The sequence below is a fragment of the Prionailurus viverrinus genome, chromosome B4, assembly GCF_022837055.1.
Source record: "Prionailurus viverrinus isolate Anna chromosome B4, UM_Priviv_1.0, whole genome shotgun sequence".
NCBI classification, from domain to species: Eukaryota; Metazoa; Chordata; class Mammalia; order Carnivora; family Felidae; genus Prionailurus; species Prionailurus viverrinus.
The window spans coordinates 123419528-123445295 of record NC_062567.1 but is presented as its reverse complement, the minus strand read 5'-3'; the positions used below and the strand labels follow the sequence as shown (position 1 = coordinate 123445295).

At 41.9% G+C, this 25768-nt stretch overlaps 1 protein-coding gene across 3 annotated transcripts in view; it reads right to left on the bottom strand.

The window, feature by feature from the left end:
• The window catches only part of TCP11L2 (t-complex 11 like 2), a 41472-nt gene that overhangs the window by 7684 nt on the left and 8020 nt on the right, over positions 1–25768 (bottom strand). For 2 of the 3 annotated variants that reach the window (XM_047864886.1, XM_047864885.1), the window contains 8 exons: positions 25060–25244; positions 22309–22444; positions 18344–18464; positions 16822–17042; positions 14537–14673; positions 3302–3486; positions 2925–3106; positions 477–649 (listed from right to left, as the gene is read on the bottom strand). In XM_047864886.1, coding sequence (XP_047720842.1) covers positions 477–649; positions 2925–3106; positions 3302–3486; positions 14537–14673; positions 16822–17042; positions 18344–18464; positions 22309–22444; positions 25060–25216 — 1312 coding nt within the window. In that variant the 5' untranslated portion in view covers positions 25217–25244. The remainder of the gene's footprint in view (positions 1–476; positions 650–2924; positions 3107–3301; positions 3487–14536; positions 14674–16821; positions 17043–18343; positions 18465–22308; positions 22445–25059; positions 25245–25768) is intronic. The other variant, XM_047864887.1, reaches the window with a different exon arrangement.

Here is a 25768-nt window from a genome sequence, read left to right as displayed (position 1 = left end):
GGGGGGGGGGGGGGGAAGGAAAAAAAAAAGAGGTTAGAGTGGAAGAGAGCCAAAGCATAAGAGACTCTTAAAAACTGAGAATAAACTGAGGGTTGATGGGGGCTGGGAGGGAGGGGAGGGTGGGTGATGGGTAGTGAGGAGGGCACCTGTTGGGATGAGCACTGGGTGTTGTATGGAAACCAATTTGACAATACACTTCATATATTGAAAAAAAAAATCTATTGGTTGGATAGTAAGATAGAAGGCCCTGGAACAACCCCCCCCCCCACTCTATTACATATACACGCAGAAGAAGCGGTGAGTCCCAAACCTTTGAAAGTACAAATTCCTTCTTTATATTTTTAATATGTGTTCTCCCAAAGAAACGGGTAATCTGTTTATGCCTAAAACGTAACGGACACTTGACACTAGTCAAAACCATAAAGTTAAAGCAAATTGGAATCGAAGTAGAAACCAATAAAAACATGAGGACCCACCAATCAAGGACCAGATAGGATTGTCCTTCTCTTCAATGCTTGAAAATTGACCTATAAGATTAGCTTGGACCTCAGCATTTAAAATGGATAAACCTCTCTCCACCAGGGCCTTGTTAACCTCAACACAAGTCTGAACACCGATAGAATTCAGGACTTCCTTCAAGTTAAAGGTCCTAAAAAACAAAACAAAATTGCATCAGTAACACTTTTTCTGTTCATTAGTTTTTATTTATTTTTAATACACCAACTTGTTTCAAATGTCCATCACTTTTCATTTATACAGACAATAAGTACCTACATTAGCACGAACTTAGAATATGGTAACTTCTCCTAAACACCAACCTTTGTATGTAGCAGATTTTTTAAATGGTTAAAGCACTCAATTCTGTAGGTAGTGTTTAGTTGGGAAAGCGTTCAGAGAAGTTGCTCCCTGAAAAGAAGTCTGCATCCTCATTTTCATGCAGGACCATCAAAAAGGAAAAGAAATTACCTATTTACTCCTTAGAATAAACCCTTGGGTCTGAGTGGATTTATTCATAGATTTGTTGTTGTTAAATCTATGCTTATACAATGAGGTAAAGTCAATTGCTTTATCCATGCCTGAACAGTGCATCTATAACACCAATCAAAAACAAGAAATGAAGATATTCAGAGATTAGTACCATAATGACAAATTACCTAAAATTCTTGATCTCTCATGATCAAAGATAAGAAGCTCCTTCCTACTGTTACTTTCAAGTAACCAGTCAAAAATCCCAAATACATAGAGTCCAGAAAATCATAAACAGTAATTGGTAGGGGGTTACTTAAAAAGTAAAAAAAAAAAAAAAAAAAAGTAATGAGAAAGGCATGTGTTGGGTCCACACTATTGAGGAGTGATCATTAAAAATGGTCTCTTGCTGTCCAGAAATGGTCTTTGTTTTTTATTTTTTAAGAGAGAGAGAGAGAGTGCATGAGAGAAGGCAACTCAGGTAAGGGCAGAGGGAGAAGGAGTGAGAGAATCCCAAGCAGGCTCCACACGCAGCATGGAGGCCTGTCGCAGGGCTCAATCTCACAACCATGAGATCATGACCTGAGCTGAAATCAAGGGCTGGATGCTCAAGCAAGCGAGCCACCCAGTCACCCCTAGAAAAGGTCTTTAAGATAACTACGTGCAAACTTGGAATTAAAGGGTGAGAGAACGGAGGTGGAGGTGGGAGATTCAACAAAACAAAGCGATCAGAGAGGCAAAGCATGTATATAGGAGATGCTTTGACAACAGGCCATTAACAGTGAACATTGTTCAAGGGCACCTAACAAGTCAGTAGCAGAGCTTGGACTTAAACTCTGGTCTGTCTGACCTGAAGCCTGACTTCTCAGTAACCACTTTGCTATATGCTTTATATTAATACTTGAGCAGCATTGTGGGTTCTCGAATAAATAAAAATTCCTGGAAAGTAAGTTACCCGGTATGGGGAAATACCAAGGTAAGACCAGCTGCAAGCCCAGAGGAGGTTTCTCTTCATTACAGGTCTTGGGTCCTGGAATGTGAAGTAAATGAGCCTGGATGCTTAGCACAGGAGCAGCAGAAAGGGCAGGGCCTTGGTTTCCCCTTTCCTCACTATGCAGCTAAGGTAAATCTTTCTCTCTCTGAGAACTCTGGATGCTGTAACCACTCGGGCTCCTTTTGGCTCTTGATATTCTGGGATTTTATCAGGTAATTTACATGCTTTCTGAGTAATGGGCAGCAGGATAGGTGCATCTCCCTTCAAAGACAGGAAGGAAGAATGTAAGGCCTTGAAAACACCGGAAAGGGAAACCAGCAGGAGGAGCTGACCCATATCAGACCCATGAAAACATGTGATCATTGACTAAGACTAGGAATTTTCTGACTTGGATAGGATTCCCACCAGGAAGATCTAAATGCAAAATCTAAATGGAATCCTAGTGTTCAATGAAGGTTTGACACTGGGAAATGAATTTAGCGAAAACAAGTCCTTCCCTGGACTTGTGTAGTGTCTCTGAAGGACAGGAGGTCACTACTCCTGAAGACTTGACAGCAGGCTGGATCAGTGAAGTCGGTAACCATTTCACTGCAGAAAGACAACGGAGTCAGAACTGAATAGCAAAGCCTCCCTGACAGGGCCTTCTGAACACTGAGCTCGGAATTCTGGTTTCTGTGGGTTTGGTTCACAGCGCTGTCAAAGAAGAGCTCTTGTCCATGCCCGTCCCAAGCAGGAACAGGACACTCACCCTGGCACTTGTCATGGAAAGGACCTCTCCCTCTCCTATGAAAGGACATCGAAGCCTTCAGAGATATCAAAAGAAATTCTAGAAAAAGAAGTTGTAAGATAAGCTTCCCTAAAGCACAGTCCTGAATATCACACGCAGACGTCCAGGGTTATGCGCCATCTCTGAAACACGTGCAGAGCCTTAAGACGGGGATGAGCAGATAAAATTGGAACTTACTCTTTGTTCATGCCTTCGAGTAGAACAGCTGAAATCCTTTTTAACCTGTTTGCAAGCTCAGGAAGGCCTTCTGTAAGAGCACCCACCATATTGTTGGTAATTAGGGACAGGCAGGCAATAATTTTCAATTGATTCAGCTTTTCTGTCAGTTCCTGAAGACGTGCTCCATCTGTCATGAGTGTCTAGCATATTTATTTTAAATGTAAAAATAGAAAGGGAAGCTCAATACCATGAAAATGTAAAACAAGCAATGTTACATCCAAACTCCCATTTCATCTGATTTCAGGAAAGTCATTAAACCACACGCAACACTAGACAGACTAGCTTAAGAATTAAAATATTGGAAGACTTGAGGGAAGAAAAAAAAAATCACTCACCTCTGGTAATTCTTTCTTCTGATAATCCCACTGCAACAGTTTTAAATAACTGTTATTTAGCACCAGTGTAGGGCTCAGGCTTGGCTTAGAGCTATTTTCAGCCCCAGGAGTTAAAGCCGTCTCAGAAAGAGAAAGCAGTTCATTTACAGATTCTTTCATCCATCCTGTAGTTTGATCAAGAGCACCTGAAAGTGAAGAGGCCACATTATTTGTCCTACAGCTGACAGATCCCTCCATGTGTGCATTCTACGTGACAGACGTTACGTTAGGAACTGGCCACGAATGAAAAGACAGGCACAGCCCTTGAGGAACTTAGAGTCCAGATGGGGAGACGGAGCTGTGAACTAACAATTACAGCAGATATAATAAATGCTAGAAGGCACATGGAAGTGGAGAGAGCAGAGGTTGTCCAGGACAGACTCTAAGGAAGAGCTCTGGACTGACGCCTGAAGATACAAGACAGAGGACAGAGCTGTCACTCCAGGACAGGCGAATGGCCCATAGAAAACCCCAGAAAAGTGACAGAATATGGCACATTCTGGATGCTACAGGCAAATCTGATTGCTGGTCCACAGAAAACCAGGGGGAAGAGACTGGTAGCAGGTGGTATTGGATGGGCAGGCAGGAGCCAACTCACATGCAATCTTGAATTTTGTGCAGAGAAGGTATTTAGACTACAGGCATTGATTATTAAACATGTTTGGGTCCTGGACCCCCTGAGTGTCTGATTTAGAGCTATGCCTTTCCCAAAATGCACATGCATGCACTTTACTTTCAACCCAGTTCTAAGGTTTCCCAGTAGAAACAATTGGCTTTTTATACCACATTTCTTATAACACTGTATATTTAGTAGAATTTATAAGGTGGAAACTGCTTTTTAAAAAAATGCAGTATGAACACAGGTGTGGATTTTTTCTTTTAAAGCACCAGAGAATGAAATAAAGAATAATGACCCTGAAATTCTTCCTCAGACCCAGCGCCTGAACAGAGGTAATTTATGAGCAGCTGTGTTTGCCACACTAGAACACCACCACCCCAGAACTTTGCAACTTTGTGTCTCCTCAGTTGGCAAATGTTCTGGGTTTTTCAAATTCTGTTAATAAAGATGTAAAGGACATGCAGTCTTTTATTTAAAAGATATCCAAGGTGGGGGGGGCGGTTGAGAGAGAGAGAGGAAATCTTCATGGGTATAATTACAATGTGGCATTAATAAGCATTTATACTGCACTCTTAATCATTTACAGCTGACACATTTAAAAGCCCTTTTAGTTATCTCAAACAAAAGCAACAGTGTACCCTAGTGCTTCTCAAATCCTGGCTGATTTTAGAATCACCTGGGGAGCTCTAAAAAGAAAAAAAAAAAAGATCTTGCACACAGCTCCTGGAGATTCTGATTTAACCAGTCTGAGATGGGGCTCAGGCATCTGTGTTTAAACACCTCAGGTGATCTAGTCCACCGCCAGAATGGAGTATGACTGGTAAAACAGAAAGGACATGAGTTTACAGTGAAGCATCATCAGCTTTCCTCTAAGGGATCTGCTGAGTTATCACTCCCACAAGCTAGTACACAGACCATTCTATGTGGCTCCACAAGCAAGGTCAACCCCAGGAGACACTTGTACCCTTGGTTTTTCATGTGGGCAGTAATTCTCTCCATTTACTCATTTATTCAATGATAACTGAGCACCTACTATACACTAGGTACCGTACTTAATGTCAGGGATTCACAGATGAGTGAACATGTTCCCTGCACCCAAGAAGCTCTTAGTCTACTAGGAGGGAGGAACATAACAACAAGCAATGGCTTTACAGGCACATTTGCCTAAGAATTGCCCAGGATCCATGGAGGCCCAGGCACACAGCACCTGACTTTATTTTCCACCAATACGGTGGGTGCTCAAAAACCTCTGCTCTCTGTGTCTGGCGCGACAGACCCGGTAGGTTTCCAATTTATTTCAGCATCTCTGGAAGTAACCATGGCTTAGGGAATGGCTCAGTTTCCTTCAGACTGACAAGTTGATTAGTCTTCCAGGCCTTCAGTGATCTTTCCTTTCCCACCGTCATCCAGTAAAATGTTTACTAATGCCCACAGTGCAAGGTGTTTCTTGTAAACTCAGAAAGCAGAAAAGGGAATACTTCTCAATTCATTTTATGAGGCCAGCTTTGTCCTGATACCAAAACCAGGCAAAGGCATTACAAGAAAATTACAGAATGATCTCTTTCTAAAAATATAGATGCAACAATCCTTAAGAAAGCACTAGCAAGGTAAAGTATTAGTAAGGCAAAGTAATACACCATAAATAAGGGGTGGGATAAACATCTCAGGATTGCAAACTTGGTTTAACATTAGAAAAATATTGGGGGCGCCTGGGTGGCTCAGTCGGATGAGCATCTGACTGTTGGTTTTGGCTTAGGTCATGATCTCACAGTTTCGTGAGATCTCTGCACTGAGCCTGCTTGGGATTCTCTCCCCCCCCCCCCCCACCCCTCCCCAACTCGCACTCTCTCTCTCTCTCTCTCAAAATAAATAAACAGATTTTAAAAACAAGAAAAATATCAATCACTGTAATTCAGCACATTATCATAATAAAGGAGAAAAAATGATCACTTCAGCATACAGAAACAGCATGTGACCAAATTTAACATGTGACCTATTTAGATAAAAGTTCTCAGCAAACTAGAAACAGAGCTTCCTCAATACAGAAAAGGACATCTATGAGAAGCTGCAGCTGACATGGCTTAAGTATGACATATATCATACTTAAGAGTCAAACGATGAACATTCTTCCCCTAGAAAAGCAAAGATGCCCTCTCTCAAGACTACTATTGCACATCTGATTGGATGTCCTAGTCAGTGCAATAAGGCAAGAAAAAGAAATAAAAGGCACACAGGTTTTTAAAAAGAAGTAAAGCTGTCTTTATTTGCAGTCAGTGTGATTATAGATACAGAAAACCCTAAGGAATATTCCAAAAAAACTACTAGAATTAAGAAGTGAATTTAGCAAGTTCTCAGCATGCAAAGTGCATATTCGAAAGCCAATTACATTTCTATATACTAGAAAATAAAAATCTTACAAAATACCATCTATAACACCATCAAAGAACATAAATGAGATTAAATTTAACAAAGTAAGTACAAGACTGGTACACCAAAACTAAATGTATTGCTGAAACAGGGGCACCTGGCTGGCTCAGTCAGTTGGGCGTCCGACTTCGGCTCAGGTCATGATCTCACGGTTCATGAGCTCAAGCCCCGCATCGGGCTCTGTGCTGACAGCTCGGAGCCTGGAGCCTGCTTCCGATTCTATACCTCCCTCTCTCTCTGTCTCTCTGCCCCTCCCCCGCTCTCACTCTGTGTCTCTCTCTCTCTCAAAAATAAACATTTAAAAAATTTGTTTTTAAAATAAAAAATAAAATGTATTGCTGAAACAAATTAGATTTTAGATACCTAGTTCACAAACTAGTAGACTCACTATTATTAAGATGTCAATTCAACATAATTCCAGTCACCATCCCAGCTGGCAGTTTTGCAGAAACTGATAAACTAGTTAAAAAAGCATATGGAAATTCAAAGGACCTGTAATAGACAAAACAATTTTGAAAAAGAAGAACAAAGATGGAACTCTAACACTGCCTGATTTCAAGACTTAGCCTCAATATCAGGATTGTGTAGTACTGGCTAGGAGAAAACATATAGATCAACAGAATAGGATAGAATCCAATTTTAAAAAAATGAAGTAAAGGGGCGCCTGGATGGCTCAGTTGGTGAAGCATCGACTCTTGATTTTGGCTCAGGTCATGATCTCACCGTTCGTGGGAGAGAGTCCCCATATCAGGCTCTGTACTGATAGAGCAGAACCTGCTTGGGATTTCTCTCTCTCCCTCTTTCTCTGTCCCTCCTGTGTGCACACTCTCTCTCTCAAACAAACATTTAAAAAAGTGATATGTGCTACAACATAGGTAAATCTTGAATATACTATACTAAGTGAGAGAAGTCAGACACAAAAAAGCCACACATTGTATGATGTGATTTATATGAAATGTCCATAATTGGCAAATCCAGAGATTAGAGACAGAAAATAGTCCAGTGGTTGTCAAAGGCTAAGGGAAGGGAGGAATGGGAAGCTGGTAGTGAGTATGGGGTTTCTTCATAAGGTGATGAAAATCTTTTGGAATTAAACACTGATGATGGTTGTATAACCTTATGCTAAAAACCACTGAATTAAACACTTTAAAAAATTAATGTTATGGTATGCAAATTATACCTCAATTAAAAAAAAGAATAAAGAGTTTAGAAACAGACCCACAAATGTATAGTCAATTGATTTTCAACAAAGTTGCCAAAGCAGTTAAGAGAGAAAAGATAGTCTTTTTCCAGTAAATGGTGCTAGAAGTAGATACACCTATGAAAAAATGTGAACCTTGAAATATATTACCTTGAAATGATTCCTAAGCCTAAAACTATAGACCTTCTAGAAGAAAATATTCAAAAAAATCTTTATGACCTTGGGATACCTAAAGATTTTGTAGACACACCGTTAAATCCACAAATAAAATAAAATGTTGTAATTTGGACTTCATCAAAATTTAAAACTTCTCTTTTCTCAAAGGTTAGTGTTAAGAAGATGAAAAAGGCGAGCCACACACAGATGGGGGAAATTTTCACAACACATACATATATCTGACAAAGGATTTGTTTCCAGAATATATTGAGAGCTCTTCAATTCAATAAGAAGACAACCAAATTTAAAAACGGGGCAAAAGGGGCGCCTGGGTGGCGCAGTCGGTTAAGCGTCCGACTTCAGCCAGGTCACGATCTCGCTGTCCGTGAGTTCGAGCCCCGCGTCGGGCTCTGGGCTGATGGCTCAGAGCCTGGAGCCTGTTTCCGATTCTGTGTCTCCCTCTCTCTCTGCCCCTCCCCCGTTCATGCTCTGTCTCTCTCTGTCCCAAAAATAAATAAACGTTGAAAAAAAAAAAAATTAAAAACGGGGCAAAAGATTTGAATGGACACTTCACATAAAAAGATAAATGGCTATTTGCATATGAAAAGATGCTTAACATCATTCATCATCCGTGAAATGTATCTTAGAACCACAATGAGATACTACTTTCACACCCTCTATAAAGGGTCAAATTTAAGAGACTGATAATACCTGGTGTTGGTGAAAATGTAAAGCAGTTGGAACTATCATACATTGATGGCGAGTATAAAACAGTACAACCACTTTGGAAAATAACTACCAGTTTCTTATAAAGTTAACCACATATTTAACATAATGACCCAGCCATTCAACTCCTAGGTGTTTACACAAGAGAAATGGAAACATGTGCACACACAAAGACTGGTACACAAACGTTCACAGCAGCTTTATTCATAGTAGCCTAGGACCAGAAACAATGCAAATGTCCATCAACAGGTACATGGACAAAGTATGGTATAATCATATAACAGGATACTTCTCAGTAATACAAACTATTGATACATACACAACACGGATGAATCTCAAACATCTTACTAGTTTAGTAAAAGAAGTTGGAGAAGAAAGTGAACACAGAGTGTCGTTCCACTTAATATGAAGTTCTAAAAGAGGCGAAGCTGATCTACAATAATGAAAGTTTTATCAGTGTCTATCTTTATGGGGGAGGTTGACTACAAGGGTCAAGAGGGTTCTTTTTGAATGACAGAAATGTTTTATATTTTGTTTGTAGTTGTAGTTATAGGAGCATATTCTTTTGTCAAAACTCAGAACTACACACTTAAAGTGGGCACATTTTTTATTGCATGAATAGCATACTCCAATAAAGTTTAAAAAAGGGATATAGGTTATGGATTGGCCAACTAAGTCACTGAATCTAACCCTAGTAAATGCAGGTTGAAGTCCCATACAGCTTCATCAACACTAAACACACATACAAATATTTACATTATGTAAGAGCCATTGATTGTGCTATTTAGTACTAGAAATAGTAGTCAGGGGAATGTCCTGTAAAACCTCCCCGTTTAGTATGAATGAGTTTAGTATTTGAGTTTTCCAAGATGAATGTATCGAGCGTAGTCATACATAGATTCTTCAAGGAATACAATTCCTTGAAGTCTGCTGACTTCTAATATGGTAGCTAAGCATGAAATCTGGTACCTAAGATTGAACTCTGAGTGACCCCTAAAAAGGCAACAACTCCACATCCTGGATTTGGGGGAATGGCCTGTACAATTCTGAGCAGGCAGTATTCACATAAACTAAGAGAATGGTGCAGAATATGTGAATGGGAGCCCCCGATGTTGTGCAAAGATCGCTCCCCTTTTCAGTATTCTGGAAAATATTCAGATTAACTACCCCGATTTTCAGTTAGAAGAATATAGTTCCCTTATCCATGACACCTGCTCTTTTATGCCTATCAACACCTCACCTCCCTTCTTTTGGTACTGATTTCTTTCTTTCTTTTTTTAAGTAGGCTCCACACCCAACATGGGGCTTGAACTCACAACCTCCAGATCAAAAGTCACATGCTCTGCAGACTGAGACAACCAGGTGTCCCTTGGTACTGATTTCTTTGAGAAATCATTTTCCCTCTTTCCATGCTTTCTTTTGTGAATATCAATTAAGAGGCCCCTGACCAGGAAAGCCCCCTGACCCCCTGGGGTTGGCCTAGCGGAATCACATGCCCATCAGACTTTCCTGGGACCTGAAGGGTGACTACAGCATTCAAGGATGGGCCATTTTATTTTCTTTCTTTCTTTTATTTTTAATTTTTTTAATGTTTATTTATTTTTGACAGACACACAAACACACACACACACACACACACACACACACACACACACACACACAGAGTGTGAGTGGGGGAGGGGCAGAGAGGGAGACACGGAATCTAAAGCAGCCTCCAGCCTCAGCACAGAGCCTGACTTGGGGCTCAAACCCACAAACCACGAGATCATGACCAGAGCTGAAATCGGACACCTCACCGACTGAGTCACCCAGGCGCCCCAAGGATAGCCCATTTTAAAGTACACGTTAACGGTTCTGATGATGGAGCTGGGAACTTTCCCTTATTTTTTTCTGCCCAGATTCCTGATGCTCTCCTGGTTTCTGGCCTTGTTCAGGCTCAGGTATTTTAGCTTTTTTTGTGAACTGCCCCCGTCCTTCCATTCGCTTCCTTTTTTGCCAAGTCAGCCAGAGTTAGTTTCTGTTGCTTGCCATACAACCCAGTTGATGTAACACAAAAGTGAAAAATCCAAAGAAAGCAGCCAAAGCAGCAGCTTGGTTAAATCTTGGCTTGGATGCGGGAGACTTGGCTTCCAGTCCTCGCTCCACTACTTATTAGGAGCTCTTGTGTTTGGGCAGGCCATCGCTCAGCATCAGTTGGCTCATCTTCAGAATGTTCCATTATTAGTCCTTGACTGCCTTGTGTGCCAGGCAAAGACAATCACAATGCAGTTTCATGGGTTTTTGAAAAATATTTACGTCTCGTAGGATTTTTGAAAGAAGCACATGAAATGAAGTTCTGTGAGAATATTTTATCAGATATAAGATATTATCTAAATAAATAAAAACCTTTTCTTGCTGAGTATCTTAGAAATTACCTGTGGTCTGGCCCCCTCGGGGAAATCTGTTACACTTTCCACGGGTAATTTAGTTGTTGGACCTGATGTGGTCATCTTGTTGATGTTGTACATGTGACCAATCAGTGCCTAAGACTTGTAAATCAGGCAATTACATAAAATCTCTCTGTTGGCAAAATAAAATCTTTTCTGAAATCAGTTCAGAAATCTACAGTTCTCCTCTCTATTAACTTTCCAATAATTATTTTATAAAAATCACATACACACAAAAATCCAACTCTTCTGTCCTTCTGCATGTTCCTGTGAGGCTCTTATTTTGATATTAGGGCACAGTGGCCGACTTTTGGCAAAGTGACTTGAGGATATAATTAACAGCTGACATACACTCTGCTTCCTGGACTCTTGATTTCTCTGGGAACATATTTAGAGCTGGGCAATAATGACCTATATGCACAACTGGATATATTCTATTCTTAAATCTCTGGAAATATCCAAGTCAATGTGAAATGTACAAATGCAGGTCACTAAGCCTGAGTTTTAAGGACAGAAACAAATCATTTAAGATGATCAAAACTGTCATTCAACCCAATATTAAGGAATTCGCTCCAAATGACAAGCTATCTTGATTCGAGACATGGAGACATTTGCACACACATGTACACAGGCATACAAATGAAACCAACCAGTAACGTGCTGGAAAGGAAAACACTGCTATGAACATAGTTACCGTAGTTCAGGTTTCAGATTCAGGTTCTATGCAGGGTTCTGTTTCCACTAATCCCTCTCTCCCTTTAGAGCTAAAACAATACATCCCTGAAGTCACAGAATTTTTGTTGTGGAAGGATGGTTGGAAGTCATCTAGTCATATCCACCACTCAGTGCTAGCGCTCCCTCTGGAGATCCCCCAAAGGCGGTCAGTGTCTCATTTGAAGAGAGGCAGTGCTGCGTGGAGGTTGAGCGTACAAGCTTTGGGGCAGAGACATGTCTGGGTTATCCAGGCTTCAGCAGTGACCTGGGGTAAGTACCTTAACCTCAATCTCTTCATCTGTAAACAGTGAGTGATAATAGTACCAGTTTCACAGGGCTATTGTGAGGTTTGAATGGGCTAATCAGAGTGTTGGCACATAGTAAGGACTTAGCATATAATAAGTGCTCAACAAAATGATAGCTGGCACTGAGTACTATTAGTACTAGAGAGGCCCATTCCAAATTTAAAACAGCTGTAGCTGCTATAAATGTCAAAACTGGCTGCCTGCTACTCCCCTCCGTGGATCCTAGTCTGCCCTGCAGAACTTAACCGTAAGTCCCTGATTCAATACCAACAGGGAAGGCAATGCTCACCGCCCAGGCGCATCCCGTTACCAAGCAGAATACACACAGCTTCATGGACGGCTCTTCATGTGACCCTTTGTAACCCATGCCCTCTTCCCTGGACATGCTTCAGGCTCTTGGAGTCCCTTTAAAAGTGGCACTTGTTTGGCTTTGTTCACAATTAAGACTACCCTACTGACTATCTTAACAGAAAAGCTCCGTCCAAGAGGGGTGGGATGAGGTGGGTGGGTCACCTAACGGCCTTATATTGTGGTTAATTACAGCCCAGAAGCCAGCGTTAAGAGTCTGCCAATGAGGGAATCAGTCAGCCAGCCTTTTACCAGCTGTGCACCATCTGGCATCTCAGTTTCCGCCCCTGTGAAATAAGGGTCTAACAGTACCTACTTAAGTGAGTAACTGTGAGGATTCATTGAGATACTACTTTCTCTCCTCCCAGTCTCTCTTGACCCCTCTTCCAGTCCAACTTTAATGCCCACCAGTCCATCGCAACTGCTCCCATCAAGGTTATAAAGGATTCTCATACAGTCATACCCACGGTCAAGCCCTGGCCTCATCTTTCTTGACCACTTAGCAATACATGACATAGCAGATCATGCCTTCACTGTCTGAACACTTTCTTCACTTGTCCTACAGAACATCACCTGCTCCTGGCTTCCGTCACTTCTCTGGCTGCTCTTTCACAGTCACCGTTGCTGGTTCCGTACCTTCCTCTTGAGCTCTACTCGTTCCTAGTCTCTTTTGCTGGATCCGTCTGCTCTTGTCGATCTCTAGATGCTCTAGAGTTCCAGGTCAGGCCCCTTCAGTATCTACACTCACTCCCAGGTAATTTCACCCAGTGCAATACTGTGGATAAGAATATGAACAGTGCACACAGACCACCTGGGTGAGTCCCAGCTCCATAACTTACAAGTTGTGTTATGGAGGCAAGTGATCTAACCTCTCTGTGTCTCAGTTTCCTCATCTATAAAATGGGGGGTAATTTCCTGAAGTTGTCACAAAGATCAAATTAGTTAATACAGGTAAAGTGCTTGGCATATAGAAAGCATTTTATTCATGCTAACTATTATTCAGTTTGGTGGCTTGATCTATCACAAATATACTGGTGAGTCCTGAATGTATATCCCTAGTACCCACCATTCCCCTGAACTCTAGTCCTTTATATCCAAACACCTACCTGACATGCCCATGTTGATGCCATTAAGATCTCAAGGTTCATATACGTGAACCTGAACCCCGATCCCATACCATCTCCTTACCTGCCTTCCCCTAGTTGCCCACCCCACTAACAACCATCACTGTTCACCCTACTGCTCACGCAAAAACCTTAGCATCATCACCTCCTCTCCTTTCTCCTCATCCAACTTCCAGCAAATCGTCTTGTTCAACTTTCAAAACACATCCAGAATCTGACCCCGTCTAACTACTTCCACCATTGCCAGGTGAACCATTATTTCTTGCACATGCAGCCACAATACCGCCTACATGGTGCCCCTGTTTCCCTCTCTGCTCCGGTGCCATCTATTCTCTCTCTACCCGGGAGCCAGGGCGGTCTTTAAAAATGCAAATCACAGGTTGCTCCCCTGCACAAAACTCTCCAATGACTTCCTGTCAACACTTGGAGTAAACTCTAAGCTCTCATTTCCTAGCAAGGTTCTGTATGACCTGCCTTTGTCTACCTCTTGGCCTCGTCTCCGCCCACTCTCTCCCTGCCTGCTCTACTCCAGCCACACTATCTGTGGTGTGTCTGTCCAACTTCACACACACGCTTCTGTCTCAGCGCCTTCGTACCTGCAGCTCCCTCTGGCTGGAATGTTCTTTTCTCACATCTTCATATGCCCCTTCCTCTTCCCTTTGCAAACTCTGCTCAAACGTTCCTTCTTAGAGAGGTCTTCTCATCTCAGTCTACCTTGTCTTAAAAAACACCACTTCCCCCACTCCTGCCCCATTGCTATCTGCCCTTTTTCCTACTTTTCTTCATAGCACTTAACACATCTGACAATACATGCTTATTTGTTTGTCTGTCATGCCTACTAGAATGTCAGCTCCCCAGGGGTCACGACATTGTTTTGTTCACTGCGGTATCCACAGCAACTGGGATCCACAGCAATCCTAGTATCTGGGGCACAGCAAGTGCTCAATACATATATATTTTTTAATACATGAAGAAATGAATAGTGCTTGAGACACAGCAAACAGCTATAAATTTGTGATGTCGATTTTAGAAGTTACAAAAATGTTTAACAGAAAAGTCAAAATTCTTTAGTGACACTCCTTAAGATACCAAAATATAACGCATCATATTTCCACTTAGTTTCAACATATACACATTATATTGTACTTACTTGGAGTTTCTTCTAAAATTTCTTGGAACTTGGTTCTCTCATAATCCACCAACTGGCGTTGAAGATGTGGTCTAAGACTCCTAATTGTAAAATTGACCATGTCCATTTTCATGAGGTCCAGGACATGAAATATTTGTCTAAAAATTTTAGAGTGAAAATAGTTAAAGAGGTGATTAAGAAATTAAGCTGAAATTCATTAACTGCAATCTATTTTACAGGCTGGAAAATATAAACATCCCCCAAATGGTTTTGAAATTCCAACTGCCATTGGCAAGGTCACTTTTCATAGAAGGCATTACACATGCATCCCAAATTTATTCTTCACAGATCTCAAGAGTATTTGCTTTAGCAAATACAATACCTCCAGCTGATCCATTACACCCAGCAGTGAACTGGTAGACAGTAGAAAGCTTAAGCAATGAGTCTTAACAATGAGACAAAGATTCAAGAAGGAATTTTCACTGGAAAGCCCTAAACTTTTAAGGAGTCTGTACATAGTGTACTTGGTTTTTCCTCCTAAGGGAATGCGGGTGGGGTGGGGAGAAAAGAAGAAAAAGGACAGGGAAGTAAGGCACAGGGGAAAAATACTTCAGTTTCGAATTGGGCACGCCTGGGCTCAAATGCAGCATTGCAAGTGACCAGCTCTGTGGCCAGGCATAAGTTACTCAATCTCTCCGTGCAAGTTTCCTCATCTGTGCAAGAAGAGACAAGATCAGTCTTGGAGGGATGTTGTAGAGAGTCGATGAGGTTATGAACGCATCATGGAGGGAACAGTGGTCCCCAGTAGGTGCTCGATAGATGACCGAGATGAAGACCACAGATGTGATACCACATGTGGGTAATAAGGTAACTCAGAGCATGGATTCTGCAACTGAAGAGTCACTGTATGCCAGAGCTGAACACAACTCTACGGGCACATACAGCCCATTTCACCGATGGAGTAAAGTGTGACTTTGAGAGGTTATCGACTTGCCCCAGTTAGTAATGTAAGTTACCTGCTCTATGCATACCAGTTTCCTCCTCCTGCCTTTCCAATACTATTACATAAAACTTAATTTTCAACGTGGCTGTATTCACAAAAAAAAAAAAAAAAAAAAGGTGGGGGTGGGGGGAGTTCCTCTCATTGGTGAAAACTATTATAGACTCGTCTTTCCTCTGGGATCACAAAGAAGTTATTGTTTATACAGCCAGAATTAGACCCTTACAATTTTAAAGTATACCTCATTTCCTCAGGGAAGCAGTGGCAGAAATGGTTAGGTGACCACCAAAGGTCTGTGCTCTTTTTCCACAGTGTATATTTGTGGCTAGGGAAATGTATTTCCAGACAGCAACCACGTTTCCCAGGCCTCCTTCAAACTAGGTGGGACCACAGGACTGGTTACAGTCAGTGGATCTGTCTCTTCTGGGCTGAAGAGGCTGAACACTGGGCATGCCTTCCCCGATCCCTTTCCCATTCACTAGCTGAATGTACAGGACTCCAAGGGCCTTGGGCAACAGTGGGATCAAGGATAGAAGGAACCTGGGTCACCAAATAACATGTGGAAAGCTGCCTGACCAAGAACCCCTGCTTCAGACTGAGACATGAGAAACTTATACTGGTTAAATCACCAAGAGTTCAGGGGTTATGTGTCATAGCAGCTACCATTACCCTAACTCATAAAGACCTCTTCCTAGATCCTTGACTGGATTAGGTCCCTCTGCTAGAAGCTCTGTTAATCCCCTGTACATCCCCTCCCATAGCACTTACCACAATTGCAATTCCTTGTCCGAGGTCTGTTTTCCCATTGGACTGTAAACTCCCTGGTCAGAGACTGTATCTGTCTTTTTCCTCACTGCATCTCCAGGGCCCCCCACACACCAACTAACAACTTTGTTAGGTCATTCTATCTGGAAATTCTATGTTCAGGGCAAATGACTGACTTGCTCCTTGCTTCTCTGGTTTCTTCTAGGGTCAAGGATTCCTTTGGAAGATCAGAAATTATTCTGTGTTCCTCAATTCCCACACTTCCCTTTTGAATGAACTGAAAGGTACTCTCAGAAAATGCAAGCCGTGAGCACCTGTCTGGCTCAATCGGTTAAACGTCTGACTTAGGCTCAGGACATGATCTCACAGTTTGTGGGTTCAAGCCCTGGGTTGGGCTCTGCGTTGATAGCTCGGAGCCTGGAGCCTGCTTTGGATTCTCTGTCTCCCCCTCTCTCTCCCCGTCTTGTGCTCGCTCTCTCAAAAATAAATAAACAAACAAACAAACAAAAAGAAATAAAATGCAAGCAGGGAAAGTGCTAACCTCAGCACCTCCACGATGTCGTTGGTAGCCTTCAGCTCTCTGATGTCGTCATCTCGCACAGGAGCACAGAGCTTTCCCATGATACTGATGACATAGTTGGCCAGGCCTTGGATGTCAACAGCACTGTGCTCAGCCTGCTGCCTGATTAGGTCTGTGTCTAAAACTTCACATATCTGGTTGCGAAGCCGGTTGCCGCCAGGAGTCAGAAAAGAAAGGAGAATCTACACAGGGAAAGGAATGAAAAGTTACCGGCATTCTTACGTGAGTAAGGGTTGTCATTTTTTATTTCAGTGTCTAGAAGACCAAGCTCCTTGTCCATATTTTAATGCCCTGGGTGCCACAGAAGTCTACACTGACTGGTGGTGGGTCAGAGGAGCACTCCAGTGTCTCAAATCTAAAAAGCAAGTTCTACCTTCTGCATTAAAGCCCCCCTCCAACTTGCCACTACTCATGGGAAGTTACTGAAACTACCAGAATGAGAGCAACTGGCAAGGAAGCAGTATTACTGAAATAACTTCAAAAAGTTTACAAATAAACCACGTAAGGAAGGAATAAGTTGCAGATCATGGCTCCAAAGAACCCTTTAAAAAAGAGCAAATGAGGGGCGCCTGGATGGCTCACTTGGTTAAGTGTCCAACTTCGGCTCAGGTTATGATCTCACTCTCACGGCTCGTGGGTTCGAGCCCTGCATCAGGCTCTGTGCTGACAGCTCGGAACCTGGAGCCTGGAGTCTGCTTCGGATTCTGTGCCTCCCTCCCTCTCTGCCCCTCTCCTACTCGAGTGCACTCTGCCTCTCTCTCTCTCAAAAATAAATAAACATTAAAAAAAAATTAAAGAAGAGCAGATGGAAACACCCCATGGGCTACGTTAGTATATTTTACATATAAAATATTTATTATATATTCCTTAGGCAACCTATCCAGAGTATTCACCACACAGCAGACACTGTGCGTACACACACAGCACATGGTTAGGAGGACGGGCTCTGAGCCCGAGCACTTCAGTTCCAATCCCTCTCCATCTCTCAAAGCTGGGTAACCGTGGGCAAGTGAGGGAACTCAGCTCCCTTTTATTCAGTGAGAGCAACAGTGGTAACTACCTCACAGCATTATGGTAACGATAAATGAATAATCTAGCGTATGGTATAGAGCAAGGGCTTCGTGAATGTTCACTAAAACTCCGCCCTATCATTTAATTCTTACAATTCTCAGAACGCTAAGACTGAAGGATTGGAAAGCTGTTGCTAAACCCATCGCTAAACCAGGTTTCTAGCTCCTGAGTCCGTGCTCTTGACTTGCTGTGACCAACCCCTCTGTGTGCTAAGCGTCACACTGCGCTCGCTCCTTCCACCGCCGGAGTTCCCTTGCCTCCACCCCGCCCCGGGAAGTGCACTTCGGAAAACACCCTTCCAGTGACCGGACTTACTCAGTCTTCCAAAAAGAATCTCCAGCACCCTTTGAAGGACGCAAAAACAGTCTTCGGGGAAAAGAATTACTAACTAATACAGACAACGTCAACTTGCCTCTCTGATTTCTTCAAACAGTTTGATGGCATGTTCATACTCCGGAGGCTCGGCATTCAGTTCTGACTGCAAGACGTCCCAGAAGGCCTGGTGGACAATGTGCTTCACTCGACTGGCCAAGCTACAGGAAGGAAATGAATTGTTTTTAAAAATAAGCACTATTTTTCCTGATTATGAAAGAAATGTGCTCATTGTAGAAATCTTACAAAATTAAGAAAAAAAAAACCAGAGAATAAAAATGGCCCATAATCTCATTTTAATCTTTTGACATATTTCCCTTGTTCAATGCATGTTTTTATATAGTTGAGAATAATCTATAGGTATAGTATACACTTGTGTCATTTAACATCCTGTCCTAGGAGTTTCCCCTCGACTTTAATTTTTTTTTTTCAACGTTTATTTATTTTTGCGACAGAGAGAGACAGAGCATGAATGGGGGAGGGGCAGAGAGAGAGGGAGACACAAAATCGGAAACAGGCTCCAGGCCATCAGCCCAGAGCCCGATGCGGGGCTCGAACTCACGGACCGCGAGATCGTGACCTGGCTGAAGTCGGACGCTTAACCGACTGCGCCACCCAGGCGCCCCTCCCCTCGACTTTAAAAATGCCTTCTTGCTACAGCTTTCAGTAAGTTCTTAAAATTGTACCTTAAGGAGATGCCATAACTTGCCCAGCTGCTCTTTGGATATTTAGACGTGTTCTAGATTTTTGGTCTGAGATATGGAAAAGTTGCTCTTTCCTCAACAGCTAAAGTTTCATTGCACGGAATAGAACAGGTTGGCCCCAAGGAGACATGCATGGGACAGGCTGCCAACCGCAGCTTAGATGTCCCATTTAAAGTTAGCCAGACCACACTGCTGGAATAGGAACCTTCCCAGGAAGAGCTCACAATAGAATAGGTGGCCACTTTGCCTCACCCCTTATGTCACTGCACTAAAATAGGTGCACATTTAAATACACATCCCTACTGAACTCCTACACCATTTGGCAACAGTTTTAGGAAAATCACATATTTCCCTGCACTGTACTTACTTAGGTGTCTCCATCCTCTACAGGGCACACATCTCTCCCAGGCAGAGGCTGTAACTTCTTCTAAGTACCTGCCACTGTACCTAGCACGGTACCTGGCATACAGTGAGTGTTTGACGAAGGCATGATAAATGAATTAATAACTTCATAGTTATGCACATGTCCTTATTTTTCCTTTTTAGAGTACAAATAGCTAAACATACAATAATGCTAGGAGACATTAAAATCAGCTTTCTGAGGAGTGTGAGTTAAAATTGCTTCCATAACTGCAAATGCTATATTCTACTCAGCAACTTTAAATGTTAAAACTTATTCTAGTTCCCTGACTAGATTTACTCAGCATAAATGCTATTTCTAGTGTTGACCCTCCTGAGCAACTTCAGAACAATGAGAAAGGCAAACACTGCTGGGATGGACTTTCACTCTTGACTTTACCAGCCTTATGTACGTGGCTTGAATGGATCGACCAAGGAAGAGCTATAACTTTATAGCTCCTGCAGGGACATCAGAGTTTAAATGTAAGGTTTCCTAAAGGCTGAAAGATATTTTTTAGCTTTTTAATTTTCTGGAGGATGATGGGGTGGGGGGGGGGAGGGGAATGAGATCAATCAAATCATTTACAAGCATTCTTGCTAGGTATCAGAAATCAGACATATTTTGCCAAGTCTTTTCCCCCAAAGACAATATTTAGTAGAATATGAGAGTCAGCCACATTTTAAAAGGTACCAACTTGGCCATTTGTAAAAAGCCATCTGAAAAATCAACAGCTCATAACATGCTATTTTATTTTTAAATAAAGTTACTTGTCCTAAGTTTGCATTTTGCTTTCCTTGCTCACATTTTCCAGCTAAGGCAGAAAAGGAAGGAGAGAGGTATTCCTATTTCCCAGAGTATCAAAATCCTTATGGTCCAGGCGCTCGAATGCCCATGAGCACGCATTTGAAGCGTTTTAGTCCCCATCATGTCCTTGGGGAACGTGAGGCTCAGAAATGGTCTCAGCAGAGCCAGGATTCAAATCCAGAGTCTGCCTGATCCTCAACTGCTTTTGCTATGGCCTGTATTCACAGCTTTTGAATTTAAAGCACAAATACTCCCACACTGCAAACTTCAAGCATTCATTTTTATTAGTCAGTCAATAAATGTTTATATGACATCCAATATGTGCCAGGCCCTGTTTTGGGTGCTGCGGTTACTGTAGTAAAAAAGAAAGTTGTCTGTTCTCAAAAAGCTTATCTGTTAGCAGGGACAGAAAGACAAAAACAAAACACATTAAAAATGAATAAGGCAATTTCAGAACCATGAGGAAGACAGAATAAGACAGTGTGGTACACAGTGATGGAGAGGGTGCTGCCTTCACCGGGAGGTTGAAGAACGCTTCTCTAGCACAGTGACCTTTCAGTTGAGACTTGAATGAGGAGAAAAAAAGCAGCCAGTGCAAATCTAGGGGAACAACATTAAAAAAGAAGGAAGAAGAAGGACAAAGTTCCTGGGACAGGATCAAGCCAGTATACTCCGAGGTCAGCAAGGAAGCCAGTTTGGCAGAAGTGCAGCAGGCAGGAGGGACAGGAGTAAGAGGCGTGGTCCGGAAGTGGAGCCTTGCTGCCATACTTTCTGCCAAACATAGGGGTTTGTAGAAGTTTGGGTTTCTTATTCTAAGTGTGATAGAAAACCACTGAAGGATTTTAAGCAAAGAAATTACCTTCTCTGATTAACCCTTCGGAATGTTGTAACCCTTCAGAATTAACCCTTCAGAACCCTTCTGGCTACCGTGTGAATGGAGAGGATGGACTATGGGGGGCTAAGGGCAACCAATTAGGACTGAAAGAGTAGAGGTCAGACAATGATGGTGGCCTGGCCTAGGGTGTAGCAGTAGAGTGGTATGAAGGATCGTGGTGAAATGCAATTACCATAGAAAACCAAACAGATATACCTATTTTGGCCAGTAATCTTAAAAAAATATTAGTGGTTATTATGAATAATGTCCTCAGGAGCAGGAGGACTACAATCTGAATTTTAAAGAAGGAAAGTTATTATGTTTCCTATTTTTCCTGCTTTAAAACAAATAAGCATAAAACCTCTAAATAGAATCAAATATTACATGCTGTCTTAACTGATAGGAATGCCTCTGGATTTATAAATGATACTGTGAGGTTGAAGATTTAATGCCATTATTCACGAGCTAACTTTGCCTCTAAAGATGACTTACCTGTAGTTATGGCCTCAAGCCTTTTCTCTTCTCTGTCCCAGGGGATTTATGAGCCAACAAAGTCAGAGAGGTTGAGGTAGGATATAGGGTGTGGCTCTAACTAAAGGTCCCCGGGTTTTGGGGAGGGGGCGGGGACTGAGGTTAACCAGGGGTGCCCATGTAGTTGTGATTCCTACCACCAGACGCTTCTGGATCATCTGTTCTTAGCACTTCGGCAGCTCAGCTACATTGATTTATCTTTTACAACCTGAATATCAGTTTTTAATAAGTCAATCTGCAAACATTTCTTGAGCACGTACTGTATGTCAGGCATTCTGCTAGGCAATGGGGATAGAGCCCCAAATGATATAGACACAGTCCTTCCATTACGGTGTTTTGGTCACATGGGAGAGACAGACACTGAACATAAAGACTTATTAACAAAGGGAGGCAGAAGGGGCAACAGGAGTCCTTAGGAAGGGGATTTAATGTGGTCTGGTATGCTCAGGAGTGTCAGGAAACGCTTTCCACAGAAAGGGACGTACACACTGAGTTCTAAAATTATGGGTAACATGTACCCTAGAGGAGGGTTTTGAAAACAAGTATAAGACCGTGTTAGAGAACTAACCAATGTTTACTCTCAGTGGATATTTACAAGACTTCTAGGAATCAGTGTGAATGTGTATTGTGTATGTGTGTGTATGTGTGAGAATCTGCAGCTCAATTTACACACACAAATGCCTCCGGGTTACCTGTTCTCAGGGAGGGCATCTTGTTTCAATTGAAAGTTCTCATTTACAGCAATTTCATGAGCAAGTGTCATGTTTGATAAGTTCCTTGCTGCAGCCATCACTTCGTCAAATGTTACTACCCTGGGAGGGCTTGTTGCTGAAAGAAAAACAAAATCCAGTTCGTGTCACAGAAAAGTTGTCATGCAGTGAAGCCTCCAAATGCAGACAGAGTGTAAGTTATCCCAACATACACATGCAGGGTTTTACAAGTAAGAAGAATACATACTAAATTGGGTAGATTCCTCTGCTTACTTACTACTTAAGACTTCAAAAATTTAACTCCTTTGATAGTTTCAGTTACTCTATTGATAAAAAAAATTCTCAAGTGTTTTACAGACTATCTTATTAATAGAAGCTATTATAAGTTACCTTTCTTTTATTAAATCACCCTATATTTTAGTACCTATTGATATCTGCATTTATTACACGTACTCTGCAGGAACTTGATAAGACTACTTTTATTCTGTAATTCATAACTCATTAATTTAAGCACATTCAAAATGAAATAACTGATTTCTTAAAACTATAACTTCTAGGGGCGCCTGGGTGGCTCAGTCGGTTGAGCGTCCGACTTCGGCTCAGGTCACGATCTCGCCGCCCGTGAGTTCGAGCCCCGCGTCGGGCTCTGTGCTGACAGCTCAGAGCCTGGAGCCTGTTTCCGATTCTGTGTCTCCCTCTCTCTCTGACCCTCCCCTGTTCATGCTCTGTCTCCCTCTGTCTCAAAAATAAATAAACGTTAAAAAAAATTAAAAAAAAAAACAAAAAACAACCAGAACTTCTAAAAGTATAGGTGGTATAGCATAATGCTTGGGTTTGGCTCCAATTTTTACCAATTGGTTGTTATCATTCGACTTCACTAGGTATAACATATCTCCTCATAGGGCTGTCTTGAGGTGATTAGTAAAGAAGAACATAGTAAGAACTTAATAAATGTAGACGATTAAAATAAAATTAATCTGGTAAACTGGATAATCTACTTTTCAGTCAGAAGTAGTAAATACAGAATTATTCTGATTATTTCTAAAGATTATTCTAGAAACTTGTTCTAATAAGTCATGTCTTTTAAAAATCACTATTGGAACTCTTAGCTTCAATTACTTAAAAATCATTTCCTCAAAAAACAATACTGACTGGCAATATATTGCTACCTAAAATAATTTCTAAAAGAAGAGGAGAAGGAGGAAGAAGAGGAAGACCATGAGGAAGAGGAGGGGGAAGAAGAGGAAAAAATGGTGATATATGGAATTAGCAAAGTCCCTCGTCAAGATGCCTAGATACCCTGTTGGAGGCATCAACCCCATATATATAATATAAAAAATGACAAAAAGCACAGAAAGCTGGGTGACTGCTAGTTAATTCTTTTCCCAATCCTCTGGCTCATTAAGATTCTTCTCAAAAATGTCTGTACTCTGGGGTCCAATAATCCAAAGGAATTCCTGGAAAGGCTTTATGTACCATAAAGCACTATTTGTAACAGCCAAAAAAAAAAAAAAAAAAAAAAAAAAAAGAAAAGAAATTAACTAAATGTCCAATGATAAATCAATGATTAAATAAATTTATTATATAGTCATTTGATGAAGTAATTTACATTTTTTTAATTAAAAAAAATTTTTTTTTATTTTAGAGAGAGAGAGTGAGCAGAGGAGAGGGACAGAGGGAAAGAATCTTAAGCAGTCTCCAAGCTCAATGTGGAACCCGACATGGGGCTCAACCCCATGAACCGTGAGATCATGACCTGAGCAGAGATCAAGAGTCAGACACTTAACTAACTGAGCCACCCAGGCACCCCTAAATGTTTTAAAAGTATATCCTCATAGGTAAACGTTTTAATTATAATTCTAAGTGAAAACAGTCTACACCTACATATACACATGTGTCAATGTGAAAAATGAATGTGACAAAGTGCTGCCAGCTGTCGCTTTTGGGTGATACAGGCAAAATCTTCTTTTCTCTACACTCGTGTACTTTCCACATGTTTTAAAAATGAGATTGCACAAATTTAAACACAAATGAACAAACTTTTTGAAGTGGGCATTTGATTATGTTGTTGTTTCTTTCTGCATTTGCTTTGTCTTTTAAGATGTTACATTTCCTATACAAGATGTCATTAAAAAGCTAAAAAAGAGAAAGAAAAAACACTGGCTTTACACACCTTTAGCTGTCACACACAAAAGGGGAAAAAGACGTCTCCTGCACTGTGGCCACTTTTTGAACTCTTTCTTACGCCCCTAGTGTAGTAATTCTCCTCGTGGCTACTTTTCTGGGGTGATTTGCACAACAGTTTTTGCAATCAGTAGGAAACCCTTTAGATTATTTCACTTCCTGCCTGACCCTTGAATTGGGGCAAGTTTCCTTTCATTTAAATCGGCAATGATTAGAGAAGACCAATTTGAATTTATCCTTGAATGTGTCCAAGAAGTGATCCCAAGAGGGAGTGGCTTTCCACTGCTTAAGAGAAAAGAAAGGTGGGGTTTATGGACCTGATTTATAGTCAAAGCAAAGCATATCAGAGACTGTAATGAAAATAAAAATGGTTAGGTGGTAAACGTTAGTGGCTACTTACTTCTGCCTTTGCAGTGCTATTATGGGACATCTAGAAACCGGGGGAGTCTATACTTTGCTCTCATTCACTTAGGAGTTTTAAAATCCAGCACACGTGTCTAGAACCACCTCCCCTCGGCCACCCCTAGCCCCTGCTCCCCGTCAGCTTACAAGCAGGAGAGCTGGATTTGCTGGAAGAGTCGCTCGTAAAACTCTGCCTGGAGCACTCAGAGTCACTGAGGGAAGCCATGCTTTCGGAAAACCGGGAAGAGTCTGAATCGCTTGGCTGATCTTCACCCACACATTGCTTCTCACCATTGAAGGGCATTTTGTGTCACGCGAGTGTGGGATAACACCTGCATAGACAAACAGACCCTGTGTCAACACTCTGTGGGACTTCCACTAGCATCACGGATGCTTCTTCCAACATAGACGGCTTTGCCCACACGTGTGTCACAGTGTTGGAAAGGCCCCAGAAGATAACCTCTCCTTTCCCACAGCAGCCCGGCCAGGCCACCAAGACTGCCTTCCAGAAAAGGGACCCCATAGCCCTGAGTGGGAACTTACTCAGGACATGCGCAGTGTGAATGAGGAGCAGCTCTCAGCAATAACAGATCCCTTAAAAGTGTACAGAAGACACACAATCTCTCTCTTCCTGGGTTGCTAAAACATGGCAAGTTAAGAGTATGAGAGGATGGGGCACTGGGGACAGACCACCTAGGTTAGAAGCTGGTGCTGTCTTTTGCCATGTGCCCTTGGGAAAGTCACTTACTTACCCACCTACCTCATGAGTAAAACTGGGCTGAAAGACTGAATTTATCGGGTTCAGTCTTGAAGGTTAAATAGGATTAATCTTAATAAAGTACTTAGCATGGCACTC